This window comes from Pimephales promelas, chromosome 10 (genome assembly GCF_988280905.1).
Source record: "Pimephales promelas chromosome 10, fPimPro1.hap1.1, whole genome shotgun sequence".
Taxonomy (NCBI): domain Eukaryota; kingdom Metazoa; phylum Chordata; class Actinopteri; order Cypriniformes; family Leuciscidae; genus Pimephales; species Pimephales promelas.
In genome coordinates this window covers 30,496,636-30,524,533 of record NC_142778.1, presented here as the reverse complement: position 1 = coordinate 30,524,533, position 27,898 = coordinate 30,496,636, and the positions used below count along the sequence as shown (strand labels likewise).

Below are 27,898 nucleotides of genomic sequence, written 5' to 3'. Positions count from 1 at the left end.
TAAACAAAGACTTTGTTCATCCCTCTTTCAGAGAGGTATACTCCTAAGGTCATTTCCGGAGGAGGAATATTTGGTCTTTTAATCTGTACAAGGCATTTTGAGGAAACCCCCTGGCTAAAAGAGGACTGAAAATTCTTCTCTCTTTAAACCTCATTAGTTCAATAATCAGATTGGTTACCAGATATTGTGCTGTTTTATGTAAGAGGTAGCATAATTACCGAAAAGCTGTAAAATATCAGATCATTGACTGTAACTAATGGCAAGCATTGTAATGTGCTTATTGGAATAACTTTTATGCTACTGTACATAAATAACAAATGGACCGCAAATTCAATGATCCCAAACCTCTCTCCAAGACGCACAATAATATATACAAACATTTGAAGAGTTCAGATGCAAAAGCCTCTATAAGTGCCATTTGAAATTTTGTTCTAGAATGACCATTTTTATCAAGCTTGTGTATTTAAGTTCAGTAATTTCACTTAAATGACAATTAATAGGTAATCTTCATTGCCATTTAAGTGAAATTACTGAACTTAAATATACAAGCTTGATAAAAATGATAATTTTAGAAGAAAATTTCAAATGGCACTTAGAGGCTTTTGCATCTGAACTCTTCATTTGTTTTTATTGCAGTCAGAAGTACAAGATTTATACAAGTAGTAAAATGTATTATATTTACACTGATTAAAGGTTTAAAACCGATGAAACCGTCTACTGTTCTTCATCGCTTTTATGAGTCCGTTTCACTGTTCCGGCGGTGCCGAAAAGTCTGTCCCAGTGACTAAAGAAAGGTGCAAAGTTGCTGCTGGGTTTCTGGTGATGCGTGTCATGGGCCATCGCCCCTCCAAGAAGCCCAAAAGGAACCAGGTGGCTAGGAGAATATGGCAGGTCGTAGCCGATATGGTCTTCCACGGACATCCAAATGCTGAAGACTGTGATGGTCCACACGGTCAAAGGATGGCACTTGAGCAGGATGGGATCGATGTTACTCCAGAAGCCCACCGTCATCAGCTCCACGCCGCTCAGGTGCTGGGTGGACCAGGAGAACGGCGAGGTGTAATCGTGATGGATGGCATGGACCCATCTGTACAGGTAAGGGTTTTTGTGGTGCACCATGTGCCAGAGGAAGTACTGGGCGTCGAAGACGAGCAAAGCCCCCAACCCGCCTGAGAACAGCTCCCATACTGTCGGAGCAACTGCTGGAAGTGGAGGCGCAGGCATCACCACATTAGTGATCAACACAGCCGGCAGAACAAACACTAGATGATTGTACACCGCCGTCCCCAGAGTCCTCAGCATCATGCCGACGGTGGGACGCCGCTCCTTTTGGATCTTGTACTTAAAAAGAGGAGCTTTCTCTCCTAGGACATCCAGGAGCGTGAAGGGGACACTGAAGATGAAGTAGCTGGAGAAGGCGAGCAGCACTGGGAAGAACGGAGACGAGACCTGGCTGTAGTGCTGATGATACAGGTAGTCCCACAGGGGCTGGAGGAGACGGTCTGAAGCTGTGGAAGTTGGGAGTTGAAGAGCGACTTCACTGATGTTCCACATCCTGCTGCTGGATTAAGCAATGGCAAGTGAATGCTGATGGGGAATAACCCAGCCTTATTTATACTGTGCCCAGGCAGACTTGGAACTCCGGTAAATCCATGATAAGGTACTTTCTCTCAGCCAACACTCCAGTCTCTCCCTCTCTTTAAAATCAGAACGTTTAAATAGACGTTTAAATGCAATTATTACTGGAACCTAGCAAGGATCTACTACTATCCGGAAGACAAAATAACAACAATGTCCACCGATCATCCAATCCAAAAGAATGAAGGGCCAAGATTCCTAAATAGACATTTAAATGCAATTATTACTGAAACCTAGCAAGGATCTTCCACTATCCGGAAGACAAAATAATAACAATATCCGACAATATTTGGATCATCCAATCCAAAAGAATGAAGGGTGTCAACTTTGAAATTCATGTTAATTATTCTTGTGGACTATATGTAAAGATCTGTTTTGTGAAATAGTTTATTCAAGGCAGTACTAAATAAAAAAAGTGCAATTTTTATGATCCCTCTAATATATTTTTTTTAATATTTTGCAGATTCTAGATTCTAGGGACACAAGGGTTGTGTAAACTTATGATCACACGTATGTATTTAGTGTTGAATTAAACATTTAGTATATCACATTCTCAATTAATAATAACAAAAACAAGATGGTTTTTTTTCTTCATAATTTTATTTCCATTGAAATCATAGAAAATGCACAGTAAACTAATATGCAAGCCATAATTTACTTTTTCAACTTCTACATTTTGGATACAATTATCCATGATTAGAATTTTAGTGGTTGCATTAAAAAAAAAAAAAAAAAACTTAATTCATGATGTATTGTAACCTTTAACAAAGTTTTCATGACTCATTATTTGAGCATTATTAAGGAATCTAAAGCCAAATGTGCGAGTAAATTTATGTACATATGTTTATTTATTTTAAAAAATGGTTATGCTGAATATATGTCAAATGTATTTTATTTAAAAATCATTGTAAACTGCAAAAACAAAATTGTGAAATCATCTGAATTGTCTAATAAATGTCTCATAAAGAATTGGTGATTAAACATCTGATTGGCTAAAAGTAAAATCCTTTGGTATCATTATTCACTTTTTTTCCTTGGCACCGTTTTACGTGTGTTGGTGTATTTGTGACGGTCATTCCTGTATAGAAAAATAAGATAACAACAAATGTTCATATGCAGTTCAGAGACAAAAACTTGTTCACATTCATTTAGAACACATGGGTCACCAACAGTTTACATTTGCATTGAAGGGTCATATGATGCAATTTTAAAAGATAATAATTTTGATTATTGGGTGTAATAGAATTGGTTAATATTCATTATTTAAAGTTGATTTTCTGGATAGTCTGGAACCAACGTTGCAAGCATTACTTGAGCAGAATGGTGGTAAGTATACTTTGGATATAGCCTGTGTTATACTCTTAACAGGTTCAAAAAGCTGTTCACTGTAAACAAGCAAACTTCTGGGTTGTGCTGCTCAAGAACAGCATTATAAATAAATCTTTACTGCTGATTTGTAATTTCATTCATTTTCTCAGAAGCCCAAACTAAGCAGTTTCGCTTTTGCATCAAAAACACAGAATCTCCGTGACATGACGACAACACTACACTTCACTGAAACCTCGCCTTCTGTCTTTGCGTACACTTTTGCCCGGGCATTATCTAATATTTCACAATGTGACATTTGAGTAGGACATCAATCGAGGTGTTTTAGGCAGGTTTGAATCAGTGTTCTCTGTTTGTGGGAGACTATGAGCTCTGTAACTTTACAGATCGTATACAAGCACAAACAGATTACATTAAATTACACACTAAAAGAAAAGGAAAACATTGAAAAGCATCAAACGACCCCTTTAAAAATAAACCTCCACCATGTTCTAGGCTTGTCAACAACTGTTAGTTCTATGTTAATCACTGGCAAGTTGCAAAATGTTAACAGTAGGTGGAAGGGAAATAACATGTCATTGGCACAGGATTTAAATGGCACATACCTGCTCATCTTAGCCTTGTTTCTACAGCCCTGTCCGCCCTCCCAGTGGCATGTGAAGGTGCCTCTTGTCATCATACCTCCGCAACCAACACATGGCTTACCGTTGCTGTATGGCTAGAAGGAGAAAACAAAACAAGAAGTCCAAAAATCTTAAGTATATTATACACCAGTGGTCCTCAACTGGGCCACAGTACTATTCTCCCTGACTTGTAGAAAGCAGCATACACAATGCAATCATTATTGAATAAAAAATAACGGAAAAGTAATAGTTATTATAATGAATATTTATATGATTTTGCCAAATAATTTTGAACAGTTAGTTTAGTTGTAGACACGTCGAAGGCCATGTGTCTATTTTGGTGCAAGTTCATTTATAACAGACGGCTTGTCTCATTCTCAAAAACTGTGAAAAAAAATACAAAAATGAAAAATACTTTGACAGCAAGCTGAATGGAACGTCCACTTTTCTAGATCTAATCAATAGTGCCGAAATGATGACGTCACTTCGTAGGACAACTCGGAAGCTAGCGGCGCATGGTTCCCTCGATCGAAAAGCTAGGCATGTTCCCCATATACTTTTGGAAAATCGCAAAAAATAAGATCTGTGTTCAACAAAAAGTGGTGACCCTTACACGTTTTGTCTATCAAGATCATCTTTACAAGTTCATCCAAAATGTATACATTTTGAAGCCTATATAAAGATTTTAAAAAACACAACCAGACACAATAAAGTTTAAAAGACCACAAGCAGGTTATAAATGTGTGTTCTGTGTCAGAGATCAAAACGTGAAACTATTTAAAGGCTTTGTTCACCACAGACCTTATTTCAGGCGATTTAGCACAAACCCATTCAAAAAACCCATAGACTTTAGAGCGAGGGAACCGGTAGAGCTAAAATGCTAACTCACTTCCGCATTTTGGCCTACAGAGTGGCGTCGTAACTTCGGCACTAAATTTCCAGTGGGGGAAAAACAAGCCACGCCCTCTCTTTTTCTCATTCAATATGTTTCATTCTCAAACATGCCGTTTCACTCGCAAAATATGTCACAAAACTGAAGTAATTAAGTCACAACTTCCGGTTCACGCTGACTTTAAAAGCAGGATCACATGTAATAAGGATAAACAGTCTGTGCCAATCCATTTGTTTTACTTTCATGAAAAGGCCTAAATTCAAAACATTTAAAGCCAAAATGATCCATTTCCCTACTCAGCCTATGTTACTTTAATGATTTAGCATATTGTACTGTGTCATCATTTGATGCCAAATGAAAAATCTGGGATTTCTTTTCTTTTGGAACAAATGTTGTGTTTCTTGGCAAAATGTAGGTCAAATTTTCTTTGTTGCAGAGTTTGTCTCTAATTCCAATGCAATATTTGGGTTAAAGGGGGATTGAGGTAAAAAACGATCCTCATCCTGTCGGCATGACCTGCTGCTGCTGACCTGCTCTTTGGCACAATGACCACAGATCATTCTGGTAGCCATCTCCATCAGATGGTCCTGATCTTCATCATGGCAGGCATCACATGGGTACGCCCGACCACAGCATGGAAATCTGTCAGGAGAGAACATTAATGCAAGATGGCTGCCAAAATATGAGCCAAGGGCATTTTATAGGTCAAACAAGAGGACCTGGTGGTACACAAAGTTTTACGCCTGCTACAAAATAATCCTGTTACAGACCCAGATGCTGTTGCCGAAAGTTACCTTAGCCACCGGTGACTTTGTTTGTAATGCCTGCAGGCGCCTTTTTCAGGTAGGGGTTTCCCTTGCTGAACTGCAGGGTCTCTGTAGCGTCGGGTGTATTGAGCAGCTGCACCTGTAAATTGAGTAAATAAAAAACAATAGTTTGTTTATATGCTGCTTTACACTCAATGCAATTTACAAAGAGAGTCTGCAATCTCACACCAATTAACCAATAATTTGAGAAACACCTGAGGACTTTTACAGGTACAGGTGTGGGGAAAAAAATACTATGGTTGTCAATGAGGCCCAAGATCTGCTTGGTTAGAAACATTCTTACAAATATCTTCCTTTGTGTACAACAGAACAAAGACATTTATACAGGTTTTGGAACAACTTGAGAATCAGTAACTTTTATTTTTGGGGTGAACTATCCCTTTAACCTGGATAAGCTTTAGTGGAACACCAGGTGCCGGTGTTAAATAATCCCTCGCACAAGACTTATTCTTGACCAAATATTAACACACAATAAACAAGAACTGTATAGAATGAGTGAGGATATAGGACAAGGCTTAGACCTGTCTGATTTCTGGTTTCTGGCTGAATGTACTGAAAGCGTGTCGCTTCCACAAAAATCCTGAGTTTGGCATGACAATGTTGGCAGTTTTGTTCCCAGTTTTGCCCATAGCTCAGATTCTAGAGAAGAAGAAAAAAAGATTGTTGTGTGAGAACTGCATTTATGTAAATCATTTACTATTACTCTATTTTAATATTATAAAATCTGAATTATCATCATCTGAATTATGATGAATCAGTCTAATATGCTGATTTGGTGCTCAAGAAACATTTTTTTTCAGGATTTTTTGATCAATAGAAAGAATTTATTTGAAAAAGACATTTTTTATAACATTGTAAATGTCTTTACAGTCACTTTTGATCAGGTTAATGTATTCTTACTGAATTAATTTATATTAAAAAAAATCTTACTGCCTTCAAACTTTTGAACAGTAGTGTGTGTGTATATACTGTATACACTCACCTAAAGGATTATGTTCTTGCTCTTTCTAAAGCTCAAACAGTATCATCACAGTATCAAACAGTAAGATCATGGGTTCCATTCCCAGGGAAAGCAAGAACTGATAAGAATGTAAAAATGTGTAACTTGTAATGCAATGTAAGTCGCTTTGCGTAAAAGCGTCTGCCAAATGCAAAATGCAAAGTTATACATGAATTTCGAACAAATACCCGTTCTTGTCTTAGGACAACTTTGATGAACTTTTTTTTTTATCTTTTTCAAATGTTGACTACTGTATGTGTATATAGGGTGAATTTTCAGAAGATTAGGTAATCTCAATGGCAAAAAGTGTCATAATCAACCTGAATGTTGAACCTCAATCTGTGCAGACCTGAATTGTGTCGTCCTTGTTGCAGTTAAGGCATCCAACACTGAACTCAGAGTCCTGCAGCACCAGGTCTACTGGCACAGCTGCTTTTAGGTCCATATAGCCCAAAACATCACTGTAGTGGTGCATCATAGTAGGTCTGAAGGCCACCCTGATATCTGCTCCACATTTCTCACACTGAGCAGTACAGGTCAGACGCCCCGTCAGGGTCAGGTCAGAGTCCACTTTACACCTACAAAAAGGGGAACATGGATATTTTGTGCTCATGTCTGATGGCAGTTTGTGATAAATTGTTTAGAGAAATAATAGGCCATGCTTGCACCTGGTATTGACATCAGACCTCGATGATCCGATCATAAATGGACAACTGTGTATAGGTGTGTGTATAGGTGTATTTCTAAACATTATACATTTTGAGTATTTTCAGGGCATGGTGCCGATGACACATCCAGAGTATCGTAATGATATCCTAATAAGTTCGAAAAAATACAGCATTTTACGACAAAATTCAAAACAGCTGACCAATTCAAATAAGCAGAACTGTTCCTAGCCCTTACGGTTCAAAAGACTGCCATAGACTCAAGACAAGAGCTGACGAACTTTACTTTCAGAATAATTTTTTCAGCTGATGAACGATAAAAACAATGGCAGCCAATCAGAATCTCACACACTTTAAAGATGGCATAAGGACGTGAAAAGTTACGATATTCACTCTCTGGTTCACTTACATCCTTTTACAAGACCTGGGATCCCTTTTTAAATGACATTAAGGGTTTACCCTGTGCACCTGTAACTGGCGTTGGTACATAATTTTCGCTTATTAGAAGGATCTTTGTAGGGAGAATGTAATTTTTATATTACACATATGCAAAATTTTTCAATTCATATTATTTTAATTTAATTTTAATATATTTTTTATATTTTTAATTTACTTATTTCTTTTTATTTCTATGTATTTTTTTTTTAGCTATTGGATTGAGTAGGGAGATCATGTAAGGGATTAATAATGGACAATATTTTACTGTCTACTGTTTATGATGTGTTATTTTGTATTGTCATTTAAAACCAATAAAAAGCATTTGGAGTAAAGACGGCATAACTGCAGCATGCTTAGAATAAAAATAACAATATCGTCTGCTGGTGTGTGGATGCTTATTTAGTTATCGTTATAGTTATCATTCTTGGTGTGACTGTGAACAGGCCTTAAAGGCCCCTAAGTAAATTTTCAATAGAATTAGAACAATCATTAAAACCTGGTGTAAACATCCGTCTCGACCACTTGTTGAGATAGGATCATTGAAGAATGATGTAAAAATCAGGTATAGAGTTCTGATCTCTGATTAACATCTGAAAACTGAATTGAAATGTTTTAGTTTGGTTTGAAAAAGGATTGAAATTCACCTGTTGCACTTCAGGGACACTGAGATCTGTCTGGCCACCACAGTAGCTGTTTGGTCTCCCAGTATCAGACCCAGCAGTTTGATTTCAGTACCTCTTCGTCGCTCTCTTGTTTTTATGTTCTCCACTTGGTGGCCGCCTTCCTCCCCATCAATACCAAGAGCAGTTTCATCCTCCTCCTCCTCCCTTTCTACTCCAGCATAATCATGTTCTTCCTCCTCCTCCCCTGAAGCCACTGCGAGTGACACTACACGCTCAGGAGCGTCTGATTTCTTGGACGTGTTCTTAAAAACTGTGACCTTGAGCTGCTCATAGGGAACAAACTGTATTCCAGCCCTCTCTAGGTCAACGTCTTTTTTCAACTGAGAAGAGAGATTTGAATGCTATTAATACTAGATCCAGGTTGACCCGAGTCTGTTCACCGACAGTCTGGTGCATAACTAGAAGACACTTCTCAACTGTAATCTGATTGGCTGTTTAATATTCCCAGGCGAGTGCGAGTCTCACCTGTCTGGCGCCCTCAGTGAAGAGTTTCTCCATACTACGGTCCAGCCAGCGCAAGTACGGCCTGAAGAGCAGCTCAACTCTACCCATCAGCTGATTAGTGGCATGTTTAGCCCTCAGCCATTCCTCTGAGGCCTTCTGCACATGTCTGCATTCACACAACATTAAAGAAATAGTTATTGATATCAGTTTATATTTGTATGCACAGTGTGTGCAATATAAACAGTTCTTCTCACCTCCCCATAAGTGATTGTAATTCTTGGTCCTCAGGGACATCCACAGTGAAAACCTATGATTCGTTAGCTTTTATTAGCAAAAAATACATTTTAACATCAAATTTGAAAGATTTCAAAGATGCACACCTCTTGCGGGTAACTATCAGGAAAGCTGACCATAATGTCCACTTCGTTAAGATCATATGGCTGCAAATAATAACAGAAAATATCAGTGTAGCTTTATCAGTATGATCCCATAACTGTGCATTCCAGCTATAATATTTTTCAAGAATGAGATAAAAATATATAAACATACATACATAATGTAAGTATATACAATAATTTAATGATTAGTAAGATTTTTCTTTTGAAAATAATAATAATAATAATGTTCAGCTATGAAATATTAATTAGATCAAAAGTGACAGTAAAAACTAATTATAATGTTATCAAATAAATTCTGATCATTTCAACTTTATCAAAGAATCCTGAAAAAGCAGCAGAACTGCTTTCAACATTGATTATAATAAGAAATGTTTCTTGAGCACCAAATCAGCATATTAGAATGATTTCTGAAGGACAAAACTGCGAGTTGCTGAAAATTCAGCTTTGATCACAGGAATAAATTACATTTTAAAATAAATTAAAATAGAAAAGTTATTTTAATTTAAATAATATTTCACAAAATTACTTTTTTATACATTTTGTATCAATTAAATGCAGGCTTGGAGAGCACGAGAGACTTCTTTCAATAACATAAAAAAAATTACCGAATTTCCTGAGGACTTTAAACTAATTAGGCTACATAAAACACCTATATTGGTTGAAAGACCTTATATAAATCCATTCAGACTTATGTAACATTTAATGAGTCTGAATTAGTTATGCAACCGAGCAAGCATAATACGAAAGTAATCCATTATTGATCTTCTTTCGTTTAGTTTTGCACAGTCAGTTGTATGATACCGATATAAAGGTTATACTTCAGTACTCCCATATTCCCATTCTATTACACTTAGCCAGAACATGGTTGCTCTTTGGTTCTGCTTTACGTATGCTCACTGCCTGTACTTTAAATTGCCCCTACTAATTCTGTAGGATCAAGTTGCGTTTTTTTAACAAGCGGTTTTATCATAGCCAGCTTAAAGGTTTTTAGTACATATCCTAGCAACAAAGACGAATTAATGATATCAAGAAGAGGATCTATGACATCTAGAAGCATCTCTTTCAGTAACTTAGTCGGAATAGGGTCTAGCATACAAGTTGTTGAATTAGATGAATTAACGCGTTTGCAAAATTCTTCCTCTCCTATAGCAGTATAATGAACTAAATTTTTCCTCAGGGAGACTACAATGTACCCTCTGATGCGATACTGTAGTAGACGGTTGCATAGTTTAAGGTCAAAAAACACTTTAATTTTCTCATCATAATACACATTTCAGCATCACCTCTTTAATCACAATGTCAGAAACTGTGCAATTAAGGATTCAGTCTCTCTTAACCCCTCCTTTCCGAGAGACTATTCTTTTTTTTTTTTAAGAGGACCGGTAAAAAAAAAGCCCAGGTCAGTAAGAACCAGTCAACAAACCCGATGAGTAAGAATCAGTCAACAAACACTGTGAGTAATATCTTGTCCTGTTGTTATTGTCACCTATGTCACATCACATGTTTAGTATAGCCTTCTCCGATAAATGCAAGGAGTCAGTCAGGCTGACGGAAAAGATTTCAGAACTAGAGACAAGCTTTCAAACTTTAATTGAGGTTGGTAAGAATGCTAGATCTTTAGATAGCATTTTGGATGCGCCTAGCATAGGGAACTCTTTACGTGATTCGGTTCTGGCTGAAGTAGAGCACGTGCAGCAGGGCAGATGGTTAACGGTTAGGGATCGCCGCTCTAGTCGCGGATCAAAGAACCACTCTTCCATTCCGATGCCCATAACAAATCGTTTCGCCCCACTCAGTGAAACACCAACTGAGAATCCTCTTGAATGTGCCCTGGTAATTGGTGATTCGATCACAAGGAACGTGTTTGCCGGGAGTCAGAGCGCCTGACATCAGAGCAAATTTAAAAGTGCTAGCTAATATTTCGGATTTCATGGAAGGAGAGCTCGATCGCATACAGAGATGCCTTAAAAACCGCTAACGAAAAAGAAAGCTTCACGCCCAGAAGTGTCCAAGCAACACAGCAGGGACAAAATTATAACCGTGTTTGTTGACTGATTCTTACTCACCGTGTTTGTTGACTGGTTCTTACTCACCTGGGCCTTTTCTGAACTCAAAGGCACGGGTCCTCTCAAAGAGAAAGGAGGGGTTTAGAGAGACTGAATCCTTTCATTGAACTGTTTCTGACATCGTGACAATGAAAGTGTTTTTTGACCTTGGATGCATGTAAACCTATAGTAAGAGACTTAAAATAGCATTTTAGGGGCACTTTAATTGTTAATTTTAATAAGCATTTACCCAGTCAGGGTCCGTGGCTTGAACCGTGACTCTGTAGTAGGTCAGCTTTCCATCTTCTCGCTCCTGCACGATGAGATTGTCTTTCGTAAATCTCTTCGTCAGCTGAGCGATCTCAGTGGCTCTCAGCTGCTTGCAGACCTCTTCAGTAAGATCAGCCAGTTTGACCTGATCATGACTTTTAGCTGGTCGTGGGGCTGGAGCTGAAGGCCTGAAGCTGCTCCTCTCTCTCGGGCCGTGAGGCTGGTCCTTCACGGGAGGAAACTGCTGTGGATGCAAGAAGCGACACTGATCCTCCATTGCACAAAACCCAGACAGAAAGTAGCGGCAGGGACGCCTGGGTCTCTCCTGCTTCACGGGAGCACTTTTGTGGCCGGATGGAGGCGGAAGCTTCTTTGGTAAAGATTGGCTGTTTTCGCTCGACTGCTCTTTTTTGTCTGATGCGTGACCATCCACGTTTCCTTCTTTCCCCTTGTGAGCCGTGCCATTCTCTCCTTCTTTCAATGGACCTGCAGCTCTCTGATGAAGAAAGCGGCACCTTTTCCCGTAATAGCATTGCCTGCCCTGAGAGTAAAAACGGCACAGTTGCTGCACCTGACCGGCCTTCTGTGAAGTCTCCTTACTGCCAATCTCAGTATCATGGCTTGAGTCATCCTTTTCCGTTTCAACCGACACGGATGGGGCTGGTTCATCCTCAGGAACCAATGACTGTGAAACATAAATAAAACAACATTAAAATAACTTTTATATGACAACAAAGATATGACTGAACTGCAGATTTGGATGTGCAATACAGCATTTTTTAAATTCAAGTTGTGATCCTAATTAATGAGCCCTTTCAATCTTTAAACCATGTTCCCACAATAATTAGTGATGATTCGATAATTCTGGTCAAATAGAGTTCAGCCAATAAATGGCAATTAGAGTAAACAGAAAGGTATTTTGTAATCATTCAACAATAAAACACAACTGTACTTAATTGTATAACATTTGTTAATCAGCAGGGCAAGCTCTAATGAGGGGATAGCTCTAAAACTGCTGAAAATATCTGCTTAAAACCTTATCACAGGGTTCCCTGTTAACGTTCATTAAACCTGATTAATGCATATACTGTACATTACATAACGTCTGAAAGTAAACACTGAAGTATATTCAGCAAAACTGCTCTTTAGAACAGTTAATTCAGTGAACTGGTTATACTGATTCAATAGTTCCTTTAAATGTTCTAGGCCAGGGGTTCACGACTCCACTTCTCGGTCCACTTTCCTGCAGAGCTTAGCTCCAACCCTTATCAAACACACGTGAGGTTAAAAATGTCCCGAAGCAGATTTCGCTCATGTTGGTCATGTGAATTTGACGCATTGATCAACAGAAAACTGCTTGGTTTGAAAGTGGATTCTGTAGTGGTGGTTCATGCATTGCTACACTATTTGACAAGTGACTCATTTTGCTGAACCTTTAGCACTCTTCTGCATTTTTTCAGAGGCAAAATCTAGTCTTTTCAATAGGAATCTATGCAATTGGAATTTCACGGGACAATTGACAATAGTAGACAATTAACATATCAAATAAAGCCTTATGCATGTGCATTTGTTATGGATACTTTCGTAACACTGCTTTATTAAATTTCCGAATCTTCTGGTTCGATCAGTGGTTCATTTCAGCACTTTATAATTAATTTAATAAATATTCCTTATGCATTTATAAATTTACCAATCCTTGCCTAATAACACCCAAAACAAGCAATAGCAACAAAAAAAAAAGAAAGAAATGAACACAAATTTCACATTTAACCCTATAAACCTATATGCATCATATTTAATATGTGATTTTCAAAGGGCTCTAAATTATTAACATGATATAAAAGGCCTTTTTTATGTTTAGTAATACAAAAAAATTTCTACTATAATTCTAAAATTATCCACCTTCAGGTTCTGGTACATGTGTGTTTTTGCAGTGAAATCTTTGAATCAGTTTTTGAATCATGTTATATATTTCCATATGACCTGGACTAATTTAGGTTTACTTTACATAAATATCATCACAAATCATGTTGAAATGCGAGTAGCAAAATGGCAAATTTTCAGACATCAGACGCTTGAGAAGTGGGGTTTTTTTTATCTATGAATCATAATTGAAATGCATTTTATTTTTTGACATCCACAATTAAAATAGAACTGTGATAAAAAAAAAAGCATTTAAATATCATATAAAATATGTTATTGGGTGACAAACTGACATGTATGCATTTTATGTAAGTAGTCTTGTTATACTTAACTAATTTACATTAAAAGCTATCTGAATTTCATCTAACTTTTAGGCCATATAAATAAGCATCAAATTGTATTTTTTTTTTTTTTTGCTTAGTTTGGGCCTCTAAATTAGTGTTTTTCCCCTCCTCCAGTATGAGCTACATTTTCTCCTATGTGGACCATAAAAGCCTGGTGTATCAAATATGATTCAAAACATAAAATACATATGCAAACCTTTTAACATATCGTTAAAAACAAAACAGTATATATATATATATATATATATATATATATATATATATATATATATATATATATATATATATATATGACCTGTTCCATTAGAATATATATATATATATATATATATATACAGGGTTAATGGTACTATGTAGGTAACATTTAATAGAAACATTTGGAATAGGTTTTGTAAAGGTTTTATTACATGTTTGGGCAGAGTTGTCGATGATAATTACACCGTTTGACCAAGTGCCGCAAAAGGTTGTATTTTGAGCAGAGTGCTTCGAAACACTGAATCATTTAGCGAATCAACTGGTTCATTTCATTCAGAATTTCAAAAAGCTTATTTCTCCTGTCACTAATGTTCATGTTGATACTGATTTACACTTTTATTAGCGGTGTTAATTATGTTTTATTAATACAAGGTTGATATTCAAACTGAACCTATTCATCTGATTCTTTGGAAAGATTCCATTTACGATTCATTTACGTTACGAAAGAATCGAACACTGCTAACACGCACTTTGGAATCAGGAAGTGCTGCTAAACTTCAAGTTTGGCATTTATAAATACCATCTAGTTTAGGATTACTCGTGTTGGCGATAGTGTCATTATTTATAGCACTGAAATTACTGGTGAACATTTGTCATGAATGTTACCTAACAGATTTGCCACTAACCTGCACCACCACACCCGCACTTTCTGACTCCATTTAATCGGATACTTGTAGTCAATGTAACTGTCCAATCCTTCAGAGTTTATTGCTGTCGTTCAGTGTCGTTTACGTTTACGTTAGCACAAACACATGAGTTTCTAAGATAACGAGGCATATGTTAGATGAAAAAAAAAACAAGAAACAAAACGTTAACTTCCTCCAGGGGACGCTTTGCTGGCTCAAAAGGTAGAACCGTCCGTTGATGCGCATTCAAATCTCAAGACATTTTTTTGCATTACGGGAGACATTTTCACACTAAAAAGCCAAATCGTTTGAATCTGTTTACTGGTGCCTGAAATAATATCATTGCTAAATTAGAAATCTTTTCCAGCAAGATTACTAAAAAACGTTTTAGGATTTAATCACGAGCAACTGTGATTCGTCCAAACCGACCAGCGCCGAAGAAAGTAACATGTACCACGTGACAGCGTCACCTATATACTTCAGCACCGTTCTGTAAGAAGCGTTTCTCTTTCTTTCTGGCTGTGTGACTGGTCCTCTGGATGATAAAAACGGTCCTACATTGCAGGAAATAGCGACAGGGACGTCTAGCCCTCTCTCTTGCTTTACAGGAGCAGTTTTGTGGATGAATGGGGGCGGTTGCTCCTCTGTACCAGACTGGCTGCTGTCTCTCGACTGCTGATGTGTGTGGGTCTGATGCGTGACCATCCACATTTATTGTCTTTTTCTTTGTGAACTGTACATTTTTCTCCTTTTTCGTCGCACCTGATACTCTCTCATGAAGAAAGCGGCTTTGATACCTGTAGTAGCATCATCATCGCCTTCCCTGAGTGTTGAAACGGCACGATTACTGCACATTGCCGATATCATAATTAAATAATTAGCATCGGATTAATGACAGTGAGAACTGGTGATATTCACTGAATTAAAAAATAAACGTTAAAAAAATTGGATATTTGGGCCAAACATAACTGGCCAGTCAGAGAGAATGTATGGGCCAAAGCCACGCCCATGTATGGTTTATGCTAATCGCCATTCTATTTGTTTATTTTTTTTCCAGTGGTTTGAACTAGACGTCATCGACGCCCTCTTGCTTTACGGAGTAGAATTACAACAGAACGTGTCAGGGCAAGTTCAAGTCCTGAGCAATAAATTCATATCCAAACTGTCCTAAAACACATCTTTAAATCCTATAATGTAAATAAATATATTTATTACGTTGTGTAAACAACGTCTACATCAAAATACACCCCTAAATAATTTACAAACTGAACGAGTGTATAAATATTTCAGTACAAAGTCATCAGATACCTGAGTCACATGAAACGTCCAGGAGAATGCCGTTAGGAGAGCTAAACAATCATTTTATTTGATGCTGAAAGAAATATAGTCAGACAAACTTTGAAAATGACACAAGTGTGTGTGTTCGAGACTATCTGGGTGGCCTACCAGACAAAAGACTCGGTTTTGCAGCCTTTGTGGGACTACATGCGACTCAACCACTCTGAAACTCTCCGGTCTCCTCTCTTTCCTGTGATTTTGACCGTAGCATCGTATTTTGTTCTTTGCGTACCCTACCTAGTCTGCGACATGGTGGGAAAGAAGTGGCCAGCTATTTACCAGTACAAGATTCAACCCAACAAGCTGCCCACAACAGCAATGCTCCTTCACTGCAGTGGAGTTACTCTTTATAATCACCTAGTTCTGGTGTTTCCTGCAGCAGTGGCACAGTGGTTGTGGAGACCTCCTGTTCCTCTGCCTGAACAAGCACCTACATTGTTCGAACTTGCAGGTGGGGTGACTGGAAACCTTCTTCTCTTTGACTTGCAGTATTACATCTGGCACTTTTTGCATCACAAGATCCGCTGGCTGTACGTGACTTTCCATGCCATCCACCATAATTACTCTGCCCCCTTTGCTCTGGCCACACAGTGCCTCGGGGGGTGGGAGTTGGTCACGGTGGGCTTCTGGACCACGCTCAACCCTGTCCTGCTGAGGTGTCATCTGCTCACCACCTGGATGTTCATGGTGGTCCACGTGTATGTTTCAGTGGAAGACCACTGCGGATATGTTTTCCCTTGGTCCATGTCTCGTCTGATCCCATTTGGTGTTTATGGAGGTCCGAGCATGCATGATGTGCATCACCAGAAACCTAATACTAACTTTGCACCCCATTTTAGTCACTGGGATAAACTGTTCGGCACCTATGCTGATTTTAGTTTTGCTAAAACTCAGTGATGAGCATGCATGCAAATGTATATTAAAAGTGCATGTTTGTTTGCTTCAGGCAACTTTTGGAATTTACTTTTATTGTAAACAGACAGTGCAACAAGAAGGATTTAAGCACAAATAAACTAAAATCTAAAATCGATGCTATGTACATACACTGCAGATGACTTAAACCATCATTGTAAAATAACTTAAATCTTAAAATATTCCAAAGTTGGAACCATTTACTGGGAAATGGGTTGTTGCCCCCGAGTTATTGGTTCAATTCACCATTCTGGTAAAATCTTATATAAATATATAATATTTTTAGAATTTTATAAATATAGAAATTTAGAAAACACATTTATACAACCATTTCAATACTAGTCTTACATATGAAAAATAAAATAAAAAATACTTTTGTAAAATACAGCTATAATGTACAGTAATTGATTTAGTTTATTATCCATAATTCTTAAAGCCTTATTTTATAGAAACCTGATATGATTATATAGGCCTATATGCTGTCAAATAGATTAATCACGATTACTTGCATCTAACATAAACGTTTGTGTTTATATATGTGTGTGTGTGTGTATACAGTATTTTATTATACTTATATATTCATATGTGTGTGTGTGCGAGTGAGTCTGTGTACAACTACATATTGTACATATATTATATAAACACAAACTTTTATGTTAGATGCGATTAATCGATTTGACAGAACCTTATACTGTTTATATATATATATATATATATATATATATAAAGGAAGATATTCAATATGAACTTAAACATCTCATCAAATTATTTTAAGACCAAATAATCTGAGTAATAAAATGTTTGGATGGGGAAAATATGTAAATCAAGAATTGTTTTGTTCCTCTTTTATGGTAGAAAGGCATTAAACCAACGTGCTAAACCAACCACAAGAGGAAGAAGACAAAAACCCTCAACCCTTCACACAGTTTATTAAAATAACGAAGATTTGCATATGTGTGCAAACTCAAAATAGATTGCACTGCAGTTATCTCTCATTCCAAAGCCTGTTTCTTTTCTCTCTTCCTCTTTTTTTGTACGTGAATATTTAATATTTAAACATTTGTGGTTTATTTATTTCATGAAATAATTGACCCTGCAAACCTGCAGTTGTGTTGTATGCATGTAGGCTCGCAATTGACCTTTGACGTGATTACGCAATTCAATGATGTAACAGCAGGTTACAAAAAGATTAGCCTACCTTGTTAAATCCCTTTGTGTAACTCTTGCATGTAGATACATAATGTGTGAACCTACTCATATATAAATACAGGTCTATGTTTTGATGTGGTATGAAAATATGCAGTTATTTGCAGTTACAAAAGATTAAATAAAGAATAGTTGGCTGTTTTTAAGAAAATGTGAGTGTTGCTTAAAAAACATGTCATATAATGTTAGTTTTGACTGATGCTTTGTTAAATCAAGCGCTACTAATAAAAATCTATTAACAATATAACTGTGACTGTGACTGTGTCTCAAAACCCAGTTGATTTTTACCTTAATAATATCTCTGTCATTGATGCTCAATCTGTTTTGGCACAGCCAATGAGAGTGCGTCATCTGACCGCTATGTGGCGCTGTTCCCGGATCAGACTGTCTAAAACACACTCACACATATACAGCAGTGGTGGTATGGCAGCCAGGAAACAGACAGCCATTTTATAATCTGCAGCCTGTCTGTTATATTTGCAGTTTAAACTGCTTTTTCCATCTGTTAATAATGGGTCAGTGTGGGATTACGTCGTCTAAGACGGTCTTGGTGTTCCTGAACCTGATATTTTGGGTAAGTTTGAAGTGTTTGACACTGAATTTGAGAGTGCGTCAGTGTTTGTCAGATGGACACAGTCAGGTGTCGAGCAGCTGCATTATTTCACACACTCTTTTACATCACCAATTCATTTATACAATCTTTTGAAATACAATGCATTCTTTGCTATGCCGATTTTTATTTTTAATGCATATTTTAAAAATTGCTCTTTGCTGCGGATTGCAATGTGTGTTTACATATTCAGTCATGATTCTGCGTTTAAGACTTTTTAATGGCCAATAAACAGTGACAGTATAAAATGACTGTTATTTATTTTATTTTTGAATTAGCCTTGTATGAGTTGTTGTTTGTGAAATGGCCAGTCAAGCTCTTTGTTTCCTTTAGCCACAAAGCAGGTTAAGTGTTATTGTTTGGGATGTTAAAGGGATAGTACACCAAAAATAAAAAATGGCAATTCTGTTATTAATTAACTTACTTGCCCTCATATAGTTCTAAACGCGTAAATTAACACTTAAGTTAATCTTCGGCGCACAAATGAAGATCTTTTGATTTAAAGAAATCTGAATGATTTCTGTCCCTCCATTGACAGCTAAGCAATTACCACTTTGATGCTTCAAAAAGTTCATAAAGAGATCGTAAATCTTATCCATATGATATGAATTGAGCTGATTAGTTCACATTTTATGAATAGACTCGATCGCTTTATATGATATATTTTATATGATAAACAGATTGAATTTATGCTTTTATTAAACCAAGTCCTGGGCAATTTGTACAAGCAATCCTTAAAGGGATGCTCCACCTTTTTTTGGAAATAGGCCTAAAATGGAATTGAACTCCACATAGTTAAACAGTTGAGTTTTACCATTTTCGATTCTAATCAGCCAATTTTCTGATATTTAGAAGAATATCAGTAACCAAACAGTTTCTGGTCCCAATGACTTTCATAGTAGGAAAACATATAGCCTATACTATGGAAGTCAATGGGACCAGAAACTGTCTGATTACTGATATTCTTCTAAATATCAGAAAATCTGCTGAATGGATTCGAAAATGGTAAAACTCAACTGTTTAACTCTAAGAGAGGTGTAAAATGATTTCCTATTTCTAAAAAAAAAAAAAAAAAAGTGGAGTATCCCATTAAGGATACTAATAGCAGTTAATTATCACACAAAACAAAGAACATGGAACATATTAGGAACTGGATTAACAAACAGGTCCTAATATGACTTAAAAATAGTTTAAAACCATATTTTCTTTAACTGTATATTTTCTTTAACAATATTTCAATATAATACAATAATAATCATGTTTTGATAGACAAAATCCAGTTAAATAACAAAAAAAGAATTGGTCAAATAATAATTGACAAAAAATTATGGAGAAAAATATTCCAAATGGAGATTTACTAAATATCCTTGCTAATTTCGAATAAACTGAGATATTCAGGTCTCATAGTTTTAACTAATGTCAAATGTGAGGTTGAGGTGAATTTAGACATTCAATAATGTAATGTACAATATCAAATGAACAATATGTAATAAAAATATGAAACAAAAGAAAAAATTCAACAACAACAACAAAATATTAACAAAATCAAACTAACTTGTGATTTTGCGCACATTGGGTTTGACAGAACTGGGGCAAAGTTTTACATTTAATATTTAAACTGAGCAGTCAGAAAGCTTGTCGGCTTGTCTTTGTGCCTTTAATCTCTTTAATCTGGGACTGAATGAAGTTTAACATCTCCTCCTGGCAGATTGAGGATATGACACTATCCTGTTATTTTTAGGGATCAGGCTGCTTTATTAAATCCTTGTTCATAATTTTAGAGCCTGAGAGCTGTGCTACATTGATTCAAAAGAGGTTTTATGGTTCTATTGTAAATGGGAAATACCAAATCCCTATAAAATAGTTTTTTGCTAAAATGCCTGGAGGTCCGTGGAGAACGCAGCCCACTTATTTGTAGCCATTTGATTTGATTTGACCATTTATTAACACTAAGGGGACGCACAATATCGACCAATATATATATAATTTCAGATGCAGACTGTTCACCATGATGCTTATGAATCACTTAGAATAGAAGTACAACATGTGCAGCGCAAGTCTGTCATACAGGCTTTATAACATATAATGAAAACATTATAATTGTGTGCTTGGGACATGGATTTAATGGAGAAACTTTTTGTGTTTGTAATCAGGCTCTCAAAAATGAAATAAAAATTTTAATTTAGATTTATCCGCCAATATATTGGTTAATGGCTTTCAAATATAAAGAATTATTGGTATCAGCCAAAATTTTCATATCGGTGCATCCTTAACTAATACTCTAATGAGAGTTAGTTGACAAAGTTACTTCTAGTTCATAGAATGACTGAAGTGGACCATCGGAATAAAATCAGTGTAATGGTAACCTTTATTTTTTCCTGTCTCATTTCCTTTCTGATGAGTGTGACCTTCAATTTTGGATCACGGTTTTCTTGTTTGTCAGCATTCCAAATATGTATTAAACTTGTTTTGAAAGTCAAAGTGACATGAACAAATTTGAGTTTGGCTCCTCGCTTACCTTAATTCTGATGTACTCTTTTAATTAGATTTTCTTATTTTGTTACTCAACTTATTTTGAGTTTTATCTCTTGGCATGAAAACTCATATCCGCTTTCAGTAAGTAGCCTAACTCTGTTATCTACTTCTAGGCCGCTGCTGGCATCCTGTGCTATGTTGGAGCCTACGTGTTTATCACTTATGATGACTATGACCATTTCTTTGAGGATGTGTACACCCTGATCCCAGCCATTGTCATCATCGCAGTCGGAGCGCTGTTGTTCATTATTGGACTCATTGGATGCTGCGCCACTATTCGAGAGAGCCGCTGTGGGCTTGCCACAGTTAGTAAACTATTAAGTTCCCAACTTCCCAGCACTGCATTTTAGTGTTTTTCATCAAGATACTTCACCCCAAAATGATCATAATTTACTCTCTTTGAAATACACTTCTGTTTGGGGTCTGTATTGAAATTTATTAACTTATTTGAAATGGTTACTTTTATTAAGCAAGGATGCATTAAATTGATCAAAACTGACTGCACTGTAAAGACTTTTTAATAACATTTTCAACATTGATAATAATAATAAATGTTTCTTGAGCAGCTAATCAGGATATTATAATGATTTCCGAAGGATTACATGACACTGAATATTGTAGTAATGATCCTGAAAATGTAAATAACATTTTAACATTTTAAATTGTAATAATATTTCCCAATAGTACTGTTTTTACTGCTTTTTTGTACCGTACTGCAGTTGCTATTGACAAGTTTAGACGATAAATAAATGGATATGATAGTTAAGCGTTGTTTATGTACTTTTCTTTCTGAAACCATTGTCTCTCTTTTTTACAGTTTGTCATCATTCTCATGCTGGTATTTGTGACTGAGGTGGTTGTGGTGGTTCTTGGCTATATTTACAGAGCAAAGGTAAGTCCTGCGTGTATAGGAAGTCAATATTTATTGAAATAGGAGTGCCTGCATCTCTTTTGTTTTTTTTATATGAAAGGTCCTTTCACACCCTTTCAGTTTCAGTGAACAAGGCATGCAATGCAATATCTGTCTTGTGGTGTGCTGTACTTTAGTTGTAGCAATGCGCTCTTTGACATAGACTAGAAAATCGAGACTAGTCTCCACCTACATAATGAAAGGGTTTAGTGAAAGGTGGATGTCAGGGTCAGAAATTAACAGAAATTATGTGGGCTTGGGGCAAAATTACTGTCAAAATGAAGAAAAATTCCCTTCTAAATTCAAAATATCTGAAAAATTTCATTTTATGATTTCTTGGGGTTTTTTTTGTATTTATAATATGATATACTTAATGTTACACAAGCAAGAGTGTTGTTTTTCTGAATATCAGCCCGATTGCAAATGTGATATTGATTTTATATTTCAATAAACAAGGAGTTACAAGTGAATTACATTTTAGACACAATTTCAAGAAATCGGTCCAACGTTTCCAAAAAAATCCACGTTTTCAAGATATAGGTTGAGGTAATGATTCAACGACACATATATATAAAGTCACTCACTTGTTTGTTACTGAATGAATCACCCATTTAAACGCATCAATGCATTTTTTTAATAAGGTTTGAAAAAATTGCAATGAAAATCAGTGTAACGGAAAGTTAATTACTGTCACCTGTGAATATGGTTCTAGGTGGAAGATGAGGTCAATCATTCCATCCAGAAAGTGTATAATGAGTACAACGGCACCAACATGGATGCTCCCAGCCGCGCTATTGACTATGTGCAGAGACAGGTGAGACTCCACAAAACATTCGGTTATTGAATTCATTAAATCAGTTCCGACCCTTAATAAAATCGCTATAATGTCTGTCACGACGTAAAGCTCCATTGTTGCGGCATCACCAACTACTTGGACTGGAAGAACACCAGCTGGTTTAAGGAGTCCAGGAACAACAGCGTACCACTGAGCTGCTGCAAACCCAACGTGAGCAACTGCACCGGCTCGCTCTCCCGTCCCGGAGACCTCTATCCTGAGGTGAGAGCCCTTATGTGTGCTTGCGAGTGTTACCGATGATGCAAAGGAAGTGTGCATGTGATGTTAATGTATCCGTTGAACCACCTTAGGGATGTGAAGCCCTGGTTGTGAAGAAACTGAAAGAGATCATGATGTACGTCATCTGGGCCGCTCTGACATTTGCTGCTATTCAGGTATGCTGTTCTGAATTATTATTATTTGTTTATTTTGGTCAGACATTATCTTATTTAAAGGGATATGTTTTAGTTTACCTCAAGGGCATCCAAGATGTAGGTGTCTTTGTTTCCACAGTATTTTCAATTTTGATATTTTTAGGTCAAGCCGTTCTTGTCAGTCATATAATGGAGGTCTATGGGGTCCTCCTAAAAGAGCATACACAGAGAAGTCCAAATTAAACGTAAAATGATTTAATGGCCTAAGACATGAAACGAGCGGTTTGTGAAAAGCGTCCGTGCTTTGAGATCACTTGGATGTGGCTGTGGTTACAAGAGGTAAAACGATATAAATACTGTTCGTTTTCTTACACAAACCGCTCATTTCGTGTCTTAGGCCATCAATGTGTACTTACATTTACGAGTCATTAAATCATGTTTAATTTGGACATTTGTGACCATATACCTCCATTATATGACTGACAGACAAGAACGGTTTGACCTAAAAATATCAAAATTGAAAATACTGTGGAAACAAAGACACCTACATCTTGGATGCCCTTGAGGTAAGCTAAAACATATCAACAAATTAATTTCAAAGTGAACTATCCTTTTAAGAAGTGAAATCCATCTCAGGTAAAATATGTCTTCTGTGAATTTCCTTCTTCTTGTGAAACTATAGTGTCAATTCAGTGTTATTAGTCATGCAAATGCTTAGACCTAGGTTTTCCCAAGCGGCTTTCGTGATTATCAAATCAAAGACTGCGGTTTAATTAAATAACTGTATAGTAGAGCTGCGATGATTAATTGTTCAAGCACTAAAGCACTCGGCGGTGCTTTTGTTGCCCTGTAGCCGCTGAATCACAGCCTTTGACATTCATACTATTCCAAACAGCCTCTGGCGCATAAAGGCCGTGTCTTGGCAAGGCCAGCACATGCCCGTGACTTACGCATGATTATTGAAACAGTCTGCCTGAATTAACAGCAAGAAACAGGGCAGTGGGTTAGGTTGTTCCTGGCAAACATGCATGAATTCCACCAGATGTTCTCAGGGCTTATTTGACTTGTTTTTTTTCATTCATTTTCTTTTATTTTTTTACAGTCTGACAGACTTAGATTAAATTTGCCTGTGCCAGTGTGAAGAAGTTCTCTCTCGTTTATACACCTTTGTCACTATTATCTACTGAATGTTTCGCAAGCATGTGCGTTACACTTTTTTTTAACCACTTGTTGCACATTCTGAAATAGAGCGGCATCAAAATGAACTAATCTTTTTCCGAGTCATTTGGTTCATTCAACGAATGAAATGATCGAATTGACTCGGAAAAAGATTTGTTCATTTTGATGAGTTCAAATAGGAGAGTCACAAACGTTCCGTCGGTACCAAGGGGGGTAATCCATCGACCGGAAGTTGAAGCCTCGCAGGAACTGCCATGTTGTAGCAGAACTTCACTTGCGTTAGCATTCCCATTGACTCCCATTCGTTTTGGCGTCACTTTGACAGCGAATAACTTTACATCTGAGGCGTTTGAAGACCCCATTTGTCCTTTATTTATTTTTAAAGAAACAGGACAATGTGTAAAATGCTCCATTACCTTGTAGCTTATGTTATGACCCCGCAGAAGCAGTTTTAGTGAAAGTAGGCTAACCATTGCGTCATACCCACGCACAGTAGAGAGATTACCGTATGGACAGGAGAAGAAGCTTGCGTGCAATCGGGGAAACGTAAATTGACAAAATAATTAATCAGAATACCTAGCAAAAGTTTCTCCTGATCCTAGCTCATGGACAGCTCCTATTCACACTCTCCACCTTTGCATGTTTCGGAAGGGAATGATTCAGATTTATCATGCCACAGCCACTAGAAGACAGACGGGTCGCTCTAGTCACATCTACGTCGCCAAGCTCTGTTTGAGTCTGCGCGTCAGGGACGGAAGTGCTAAAAAAATTGCCCAAAACGGGCTTCAATCGTCTCAATGGAGTTCCAATGAGATCGCTCTGTCCATTTCTTATACCGTCTATGGTCGGTATCATCTCGGTGAGCTTTTATGAGAGTTTACGCATGCGCAATTAGGCGAAATTAGCGTTTATCAACGTTTCAGTATGGATGAGAAAGATGTAGGCCCACGGTTTGTCTCGGAGAACGTTCAATTAAGGCAGAACCACACACACACACACACACACACGGAAGGAAAAAACTACATTACTGTACTTGTCACATATCTGTGAGCTTTAAAGGGATACTCCACTTTTTTTGGAAATAGGCTCATTTTACCACTCCCCCAGAGTTAAACAGTCGAGTTTTACCGTTTTCGAATCCATTCAGTCGATTTTCTGAAATTTAGAAGAATATCAGTAACCAGACAGTTTCTGGTCTCATTGACTTCCATAGTATATTTTTTTCCTACTATGGAAGTCAGTGAGACCAGAAACTGTCTGGTTACTGATATTCTTCTAAATATCCGAAAATCGGCTGAATGCATTCGAAAACGGTAAAACGCGACTGTTTAACTCTGGGGGATTTGTAAAATTAGCATATTTCCAAAAAAAAAATGAACTCTGTTTTCCTCCAGATGCTGGGAATGCTGTGCGCTGGTGTGGTGCTGTGTCGCAGAAGCCGGGACCCGGCCTATGAACTCCTCATCACTGGAGGGACGTATGCATGAAAAAACCTAGCAGACAGACTCTTTTCATGCACACACCAACAGTCTCACTCACACACACACACAAACACACACTGGGCTCAGGGTTCTGTCGGTGTGAGGTGGCACACTGGATATGCCCTTATATATCTCTTTGTTTCTACATACCCCACACAGGGTTTGCTCACACAATTCACTGGTGATGGGTGAAGCGAAGTGCATAATATTTATTTATACAGTACGTCACTGAAAATGACTGCGTTTTAATTTAAACCTTTGTCTTTCTCTCAAAGGCGTTGGGCCAGACTGCAAAATGGCGAACAGCCAGTTTTTTATCCCGTTGAGAAGATTAAAATAACACTTTCTCTTCCTCGTCTCTATTATATGGAGTGGAAGATGCTGTTATTGTATGGAATAATATGTGGAATGTATGCTTTCCTCATTTGTTAGTTTGCACTATGTGTACGGTTTAATATATCCATATTACAAATACCAAGGTGGTAAATGGCTGGGGAAATGTGGATCAACTCGTGGTGTACCGCTGTCTCAGATGTCACCCATCACCAGTCCGCTGCTCAGGGACAGTGGCAGTGTGAGAGACAGGTCTGGATTGACCACACAAGATTACTTTGCATTATGGGTCCAAATCGTACAGCTAAATGTTCAAAATGGTGTTCACAGCGGTTTACATGTAAAGTGTAAACAGGTTTTGGGGGGGAGGGGGGGACACTCTACATGCACTACCTAAAAGTTACCAAACTTATATTATTTTCCTTCTTTTTCCATTGCTTACAGTGTGAACATTACTAGTCTTGTAATATATAGTTTAAAGTTAGTTTGGATAACATGTAGGTATGTAGAACAGGTTCAACAGTGTATTAGTTTAAATGAATGTACATAGGGATGGTGAAAAGCTCGCAATTTCGATCTTCAAATAAATGTTTCATAAGTTGACGCCTGTTATGTATTTTCATTTCACTGATATGAATTATTTTTGGTTTGAATGCTGTGGTTGCAACAAAAAATTAAAAATATTTTAAATATTTTAAAATGTAAAAATAGACAACAGCTGTGTGTTTTGTTGTAATAAATAAAATAAATAAATGGTTTTCTACAAAACATTAATAGGGTCATATAATATATTAGATATAGTAATATAAAATGATATTACATTTTAAAATAACTATTTGAATATGTTATTAAAATGTAATATAATCCAGTGATGTCAAAGGTGATTTTTTCAGCATTACTCCAGTCTTCAGTCTCACATGATCCTTCAGAAATCATTTTAATATGCTGCTCAAGAAACATTTACGATTATCGTCAATGTTGAAAAATTTTGATCAATAGAGAGTTGACTAGAACAGCATTTAATCTAAATAGAAATCCTTTGTAATTTTAAAAACGTCTTTACTGTCACTTTTGAAATGACACAGCAGTGACTGATAAAGAAAAAAGTTCAACTGGCTCCTAAATGTTATATTTTAGGAACCAGTGGCTTTTTTTCTGGAGCTCTGTAACAAAATATTTGAGCACAACTAAATCATTCATGGCTGTTTTCCCACTCTTTCATTGTGCACAAGGCACTCGGACCCGTCACGGGTGTTCAAAGATGCCTTGTCTGGAAGCTGTCTTCAGTCAGGCGGGCTGAACACTTGATAGCATGGGACAGGGTCAAAGTTCACCCATTTCCCAGGGAGGGGGATGTGTGCCATCTGCCTGCTGTGTTGGACATGCTTAGTAACATGCCTTCACACTATATCTAGAGGGGGGAGTTAAATTGCCCCGTTCCTGGAGCCCTTAATAACAGCATTTGCTAGCTTTAATGGTAGGGTATTAATAATAGATATTTGAAATGTACTCGTCATGTGGGTTTCCCCTCTACCGTTATATTTGGAGCTGAAACAGGATCTGTGGAAAAGAGAAATGTGAAAAACCTTTTAACCTGATACCTGATAAGGAACTAGCATGGTGTTGGTTTGCTGTGTTTGCTTCTCATGTGTACTGAATAGAAGTATAGCATTACTACACTACCATTCAAAGGCTTGGGGCCAGTACTTTTTGGTAAAGAAATTGTTTTTTGTATTCAACAAGGATGCATTAAATTCATCAGAACAGTGAATATATTTATAATGTTAC

General features: G+C 37.1%; 4 protein-coding genes across 4 annotated transcripts; 2 read left to right on the top strand and 2 right to left on the bottom strand.

The window, feature by feature from the left end:
* Nucleotides 1-624: 624 nt before the first annotated feature.
* ch25hl1.1 (cholesterol 25-hydroxylase like 1, tandem duplicate 1) lies at nucleotides 625-1,702 on the bottom strand. The gene has a single exon (XM_039683937.2). It carries the CDS (start codon nucleotides 1,552-1,554, stop codon nucleotides 715-717), a length of 840 nt encoding a protein of 279 aa, XP_039539871.2. The 5' UTR covers nucleotides 1,555-1,702; the 3' UTR covers nucleotides 625-714.
* Nucleotides 1,703-2,218: 516 nt separating this feature from the next.
* LOC120487667 (uncharacterized) lies at nucleotides 2,219-14,568 on the bottom strand. The gene is made up of 12 exons (XM_039683936.2): nucleotides 14,398-14,568; nucleotides 11,230-11,934; nucleotides 8,917-8,976; nucleotides 8,791-8,843; nucleotides 8,558-8,702; nucleotides 8,054-8,412; nucleotides 6,656-6,884; nucleotides 5,828-5,945; nucleotides 5,274-5,385; nucleotides 5,010-5,121; nucleotides 3,570-3,682; nucleotides 2,219-2,716 (listed from the first exon to the last, which is right to left on the bottom strand). Exons 1-12 carry the CDS (start codon nucleotides 14,428-14,430, stop codon nucleotides 2,656-2,658), a joined length of 2,100 nt encoding a protein of 699 aa, XP_039539870.2. The 5' UTR covers nucleotides 14,431-14,568; the 3' UTR covers nucleotides 2,219-2,655.
* Nucleotides 14,569-15,670: 1,102 nt separating this feature from the next.
* ch25hl1.2 (cholesterol 25-hydroxylase like 1, tandem duplicate 2) lies at nucleotides 15,671-16,719 on the top strand. Its single transcript, XM_039683938.2, has one exon. The coding sequence runs from the start codon at nucleotides 15,802-15,804 to the stop codon at nucleotides 16,630-16,632; it is 831 nt and encodes a 276-aa protein (XP_039539872.2). The 5' UTR covers nucleotides 15,671-15,801; the 3' UTR covers nucleotides 16,633-16,719.
* A 1,531-nt stretch (nucleotides 16,720-18,250) lies between these two features.
* tspan3a (tetraspanin 3a) lies at nucleotides 18,251-26,713 on the top strand. Its single transcript, XM_039684190.2, has 7 exons — nucleotides 18,251-18,427; nucleotides 21,112-21,303; nucleotides 21,816-21,890; nucleotides 22,621-22,722; nucleotides 22,813-22,965; nucleotides 23,055-23,138; nucleotides 25,691-26,713. The coding sequence occupies exons 1-7, from the start codon at nucleotides 18,365-18,367 to the stop codon at nucleotides 25,781-25,783; spliced, it is 762 nt and encodes a 253-aa protein (XP_039540124.1). The 5' UTR covers nucleotides 18,251-18,364; the 3' UTR covers nucleotides 25,784-26,713.
* Nucleotides 26,714-27,898: the final 1,185 nt, after the last annotated feature.

Excerpts from the sequence above, each read along its gene's own strand:
- LOC120487667 (XM_039683936.2), bottom strand. The coding sequence starts at position 14,430 with ATGGAGTCAGAAAGTGCGGGTGTGGTGGTGCAG. Across the intron at positions 6,885-8,053 it reads GTGTCCCTGAAGTGCAACAG|GTGTAAAGTGGACTCTGACC; the intron begins GTGAATTTCAAT and ends CCCTTTTTGTAG. Across the intron at positions 5,946-6,655 it reads ACAAGGACGACACAATTCAG|AATCTGAGCTATGGGCAAAA; the intron begins GTCTGCACAGAT and ends CTTCTTCTCTAG.
- tspan3a (XM_039684190.2), top strand. The coding sequence starts at position 18,365 with ATGGGTCAGTGTGGGATTACGTCGTCTAAGACGGTCTTGGTGTTCCTG. Across the intron at positions 18,428-21,111 it reads TCCTGAACCTGATATTTTGG|GCCGCTGCTGGCATCCTGTG; the intron begins GTAAGTTTGAAG and ends ATCTACTTCTAG. Across the intron at positions 21,304-21,815 it reads GCCGCTGTGGGCTTGCCACA|TTTGTCATCATTCTCATGCT; the intron begins GTTAGTAAACTA and ends TCTTTTTTACAG.
- ch25hl1.1 (XM_039683937.2), bottom strand. The coding sequence starts at position 1,554 with ATGTGGAACATCAGTGAAGTCGCTCTTCAACTCCCAACTTCCACAGCT.
- ch25hl1.2 (XM_039683938.2), top strand. The coding sequence starts at position 15,802 with ATGACACAAGTGTGTGTGTTCGAGACTATCTGGGTGGCCTACCAGACA.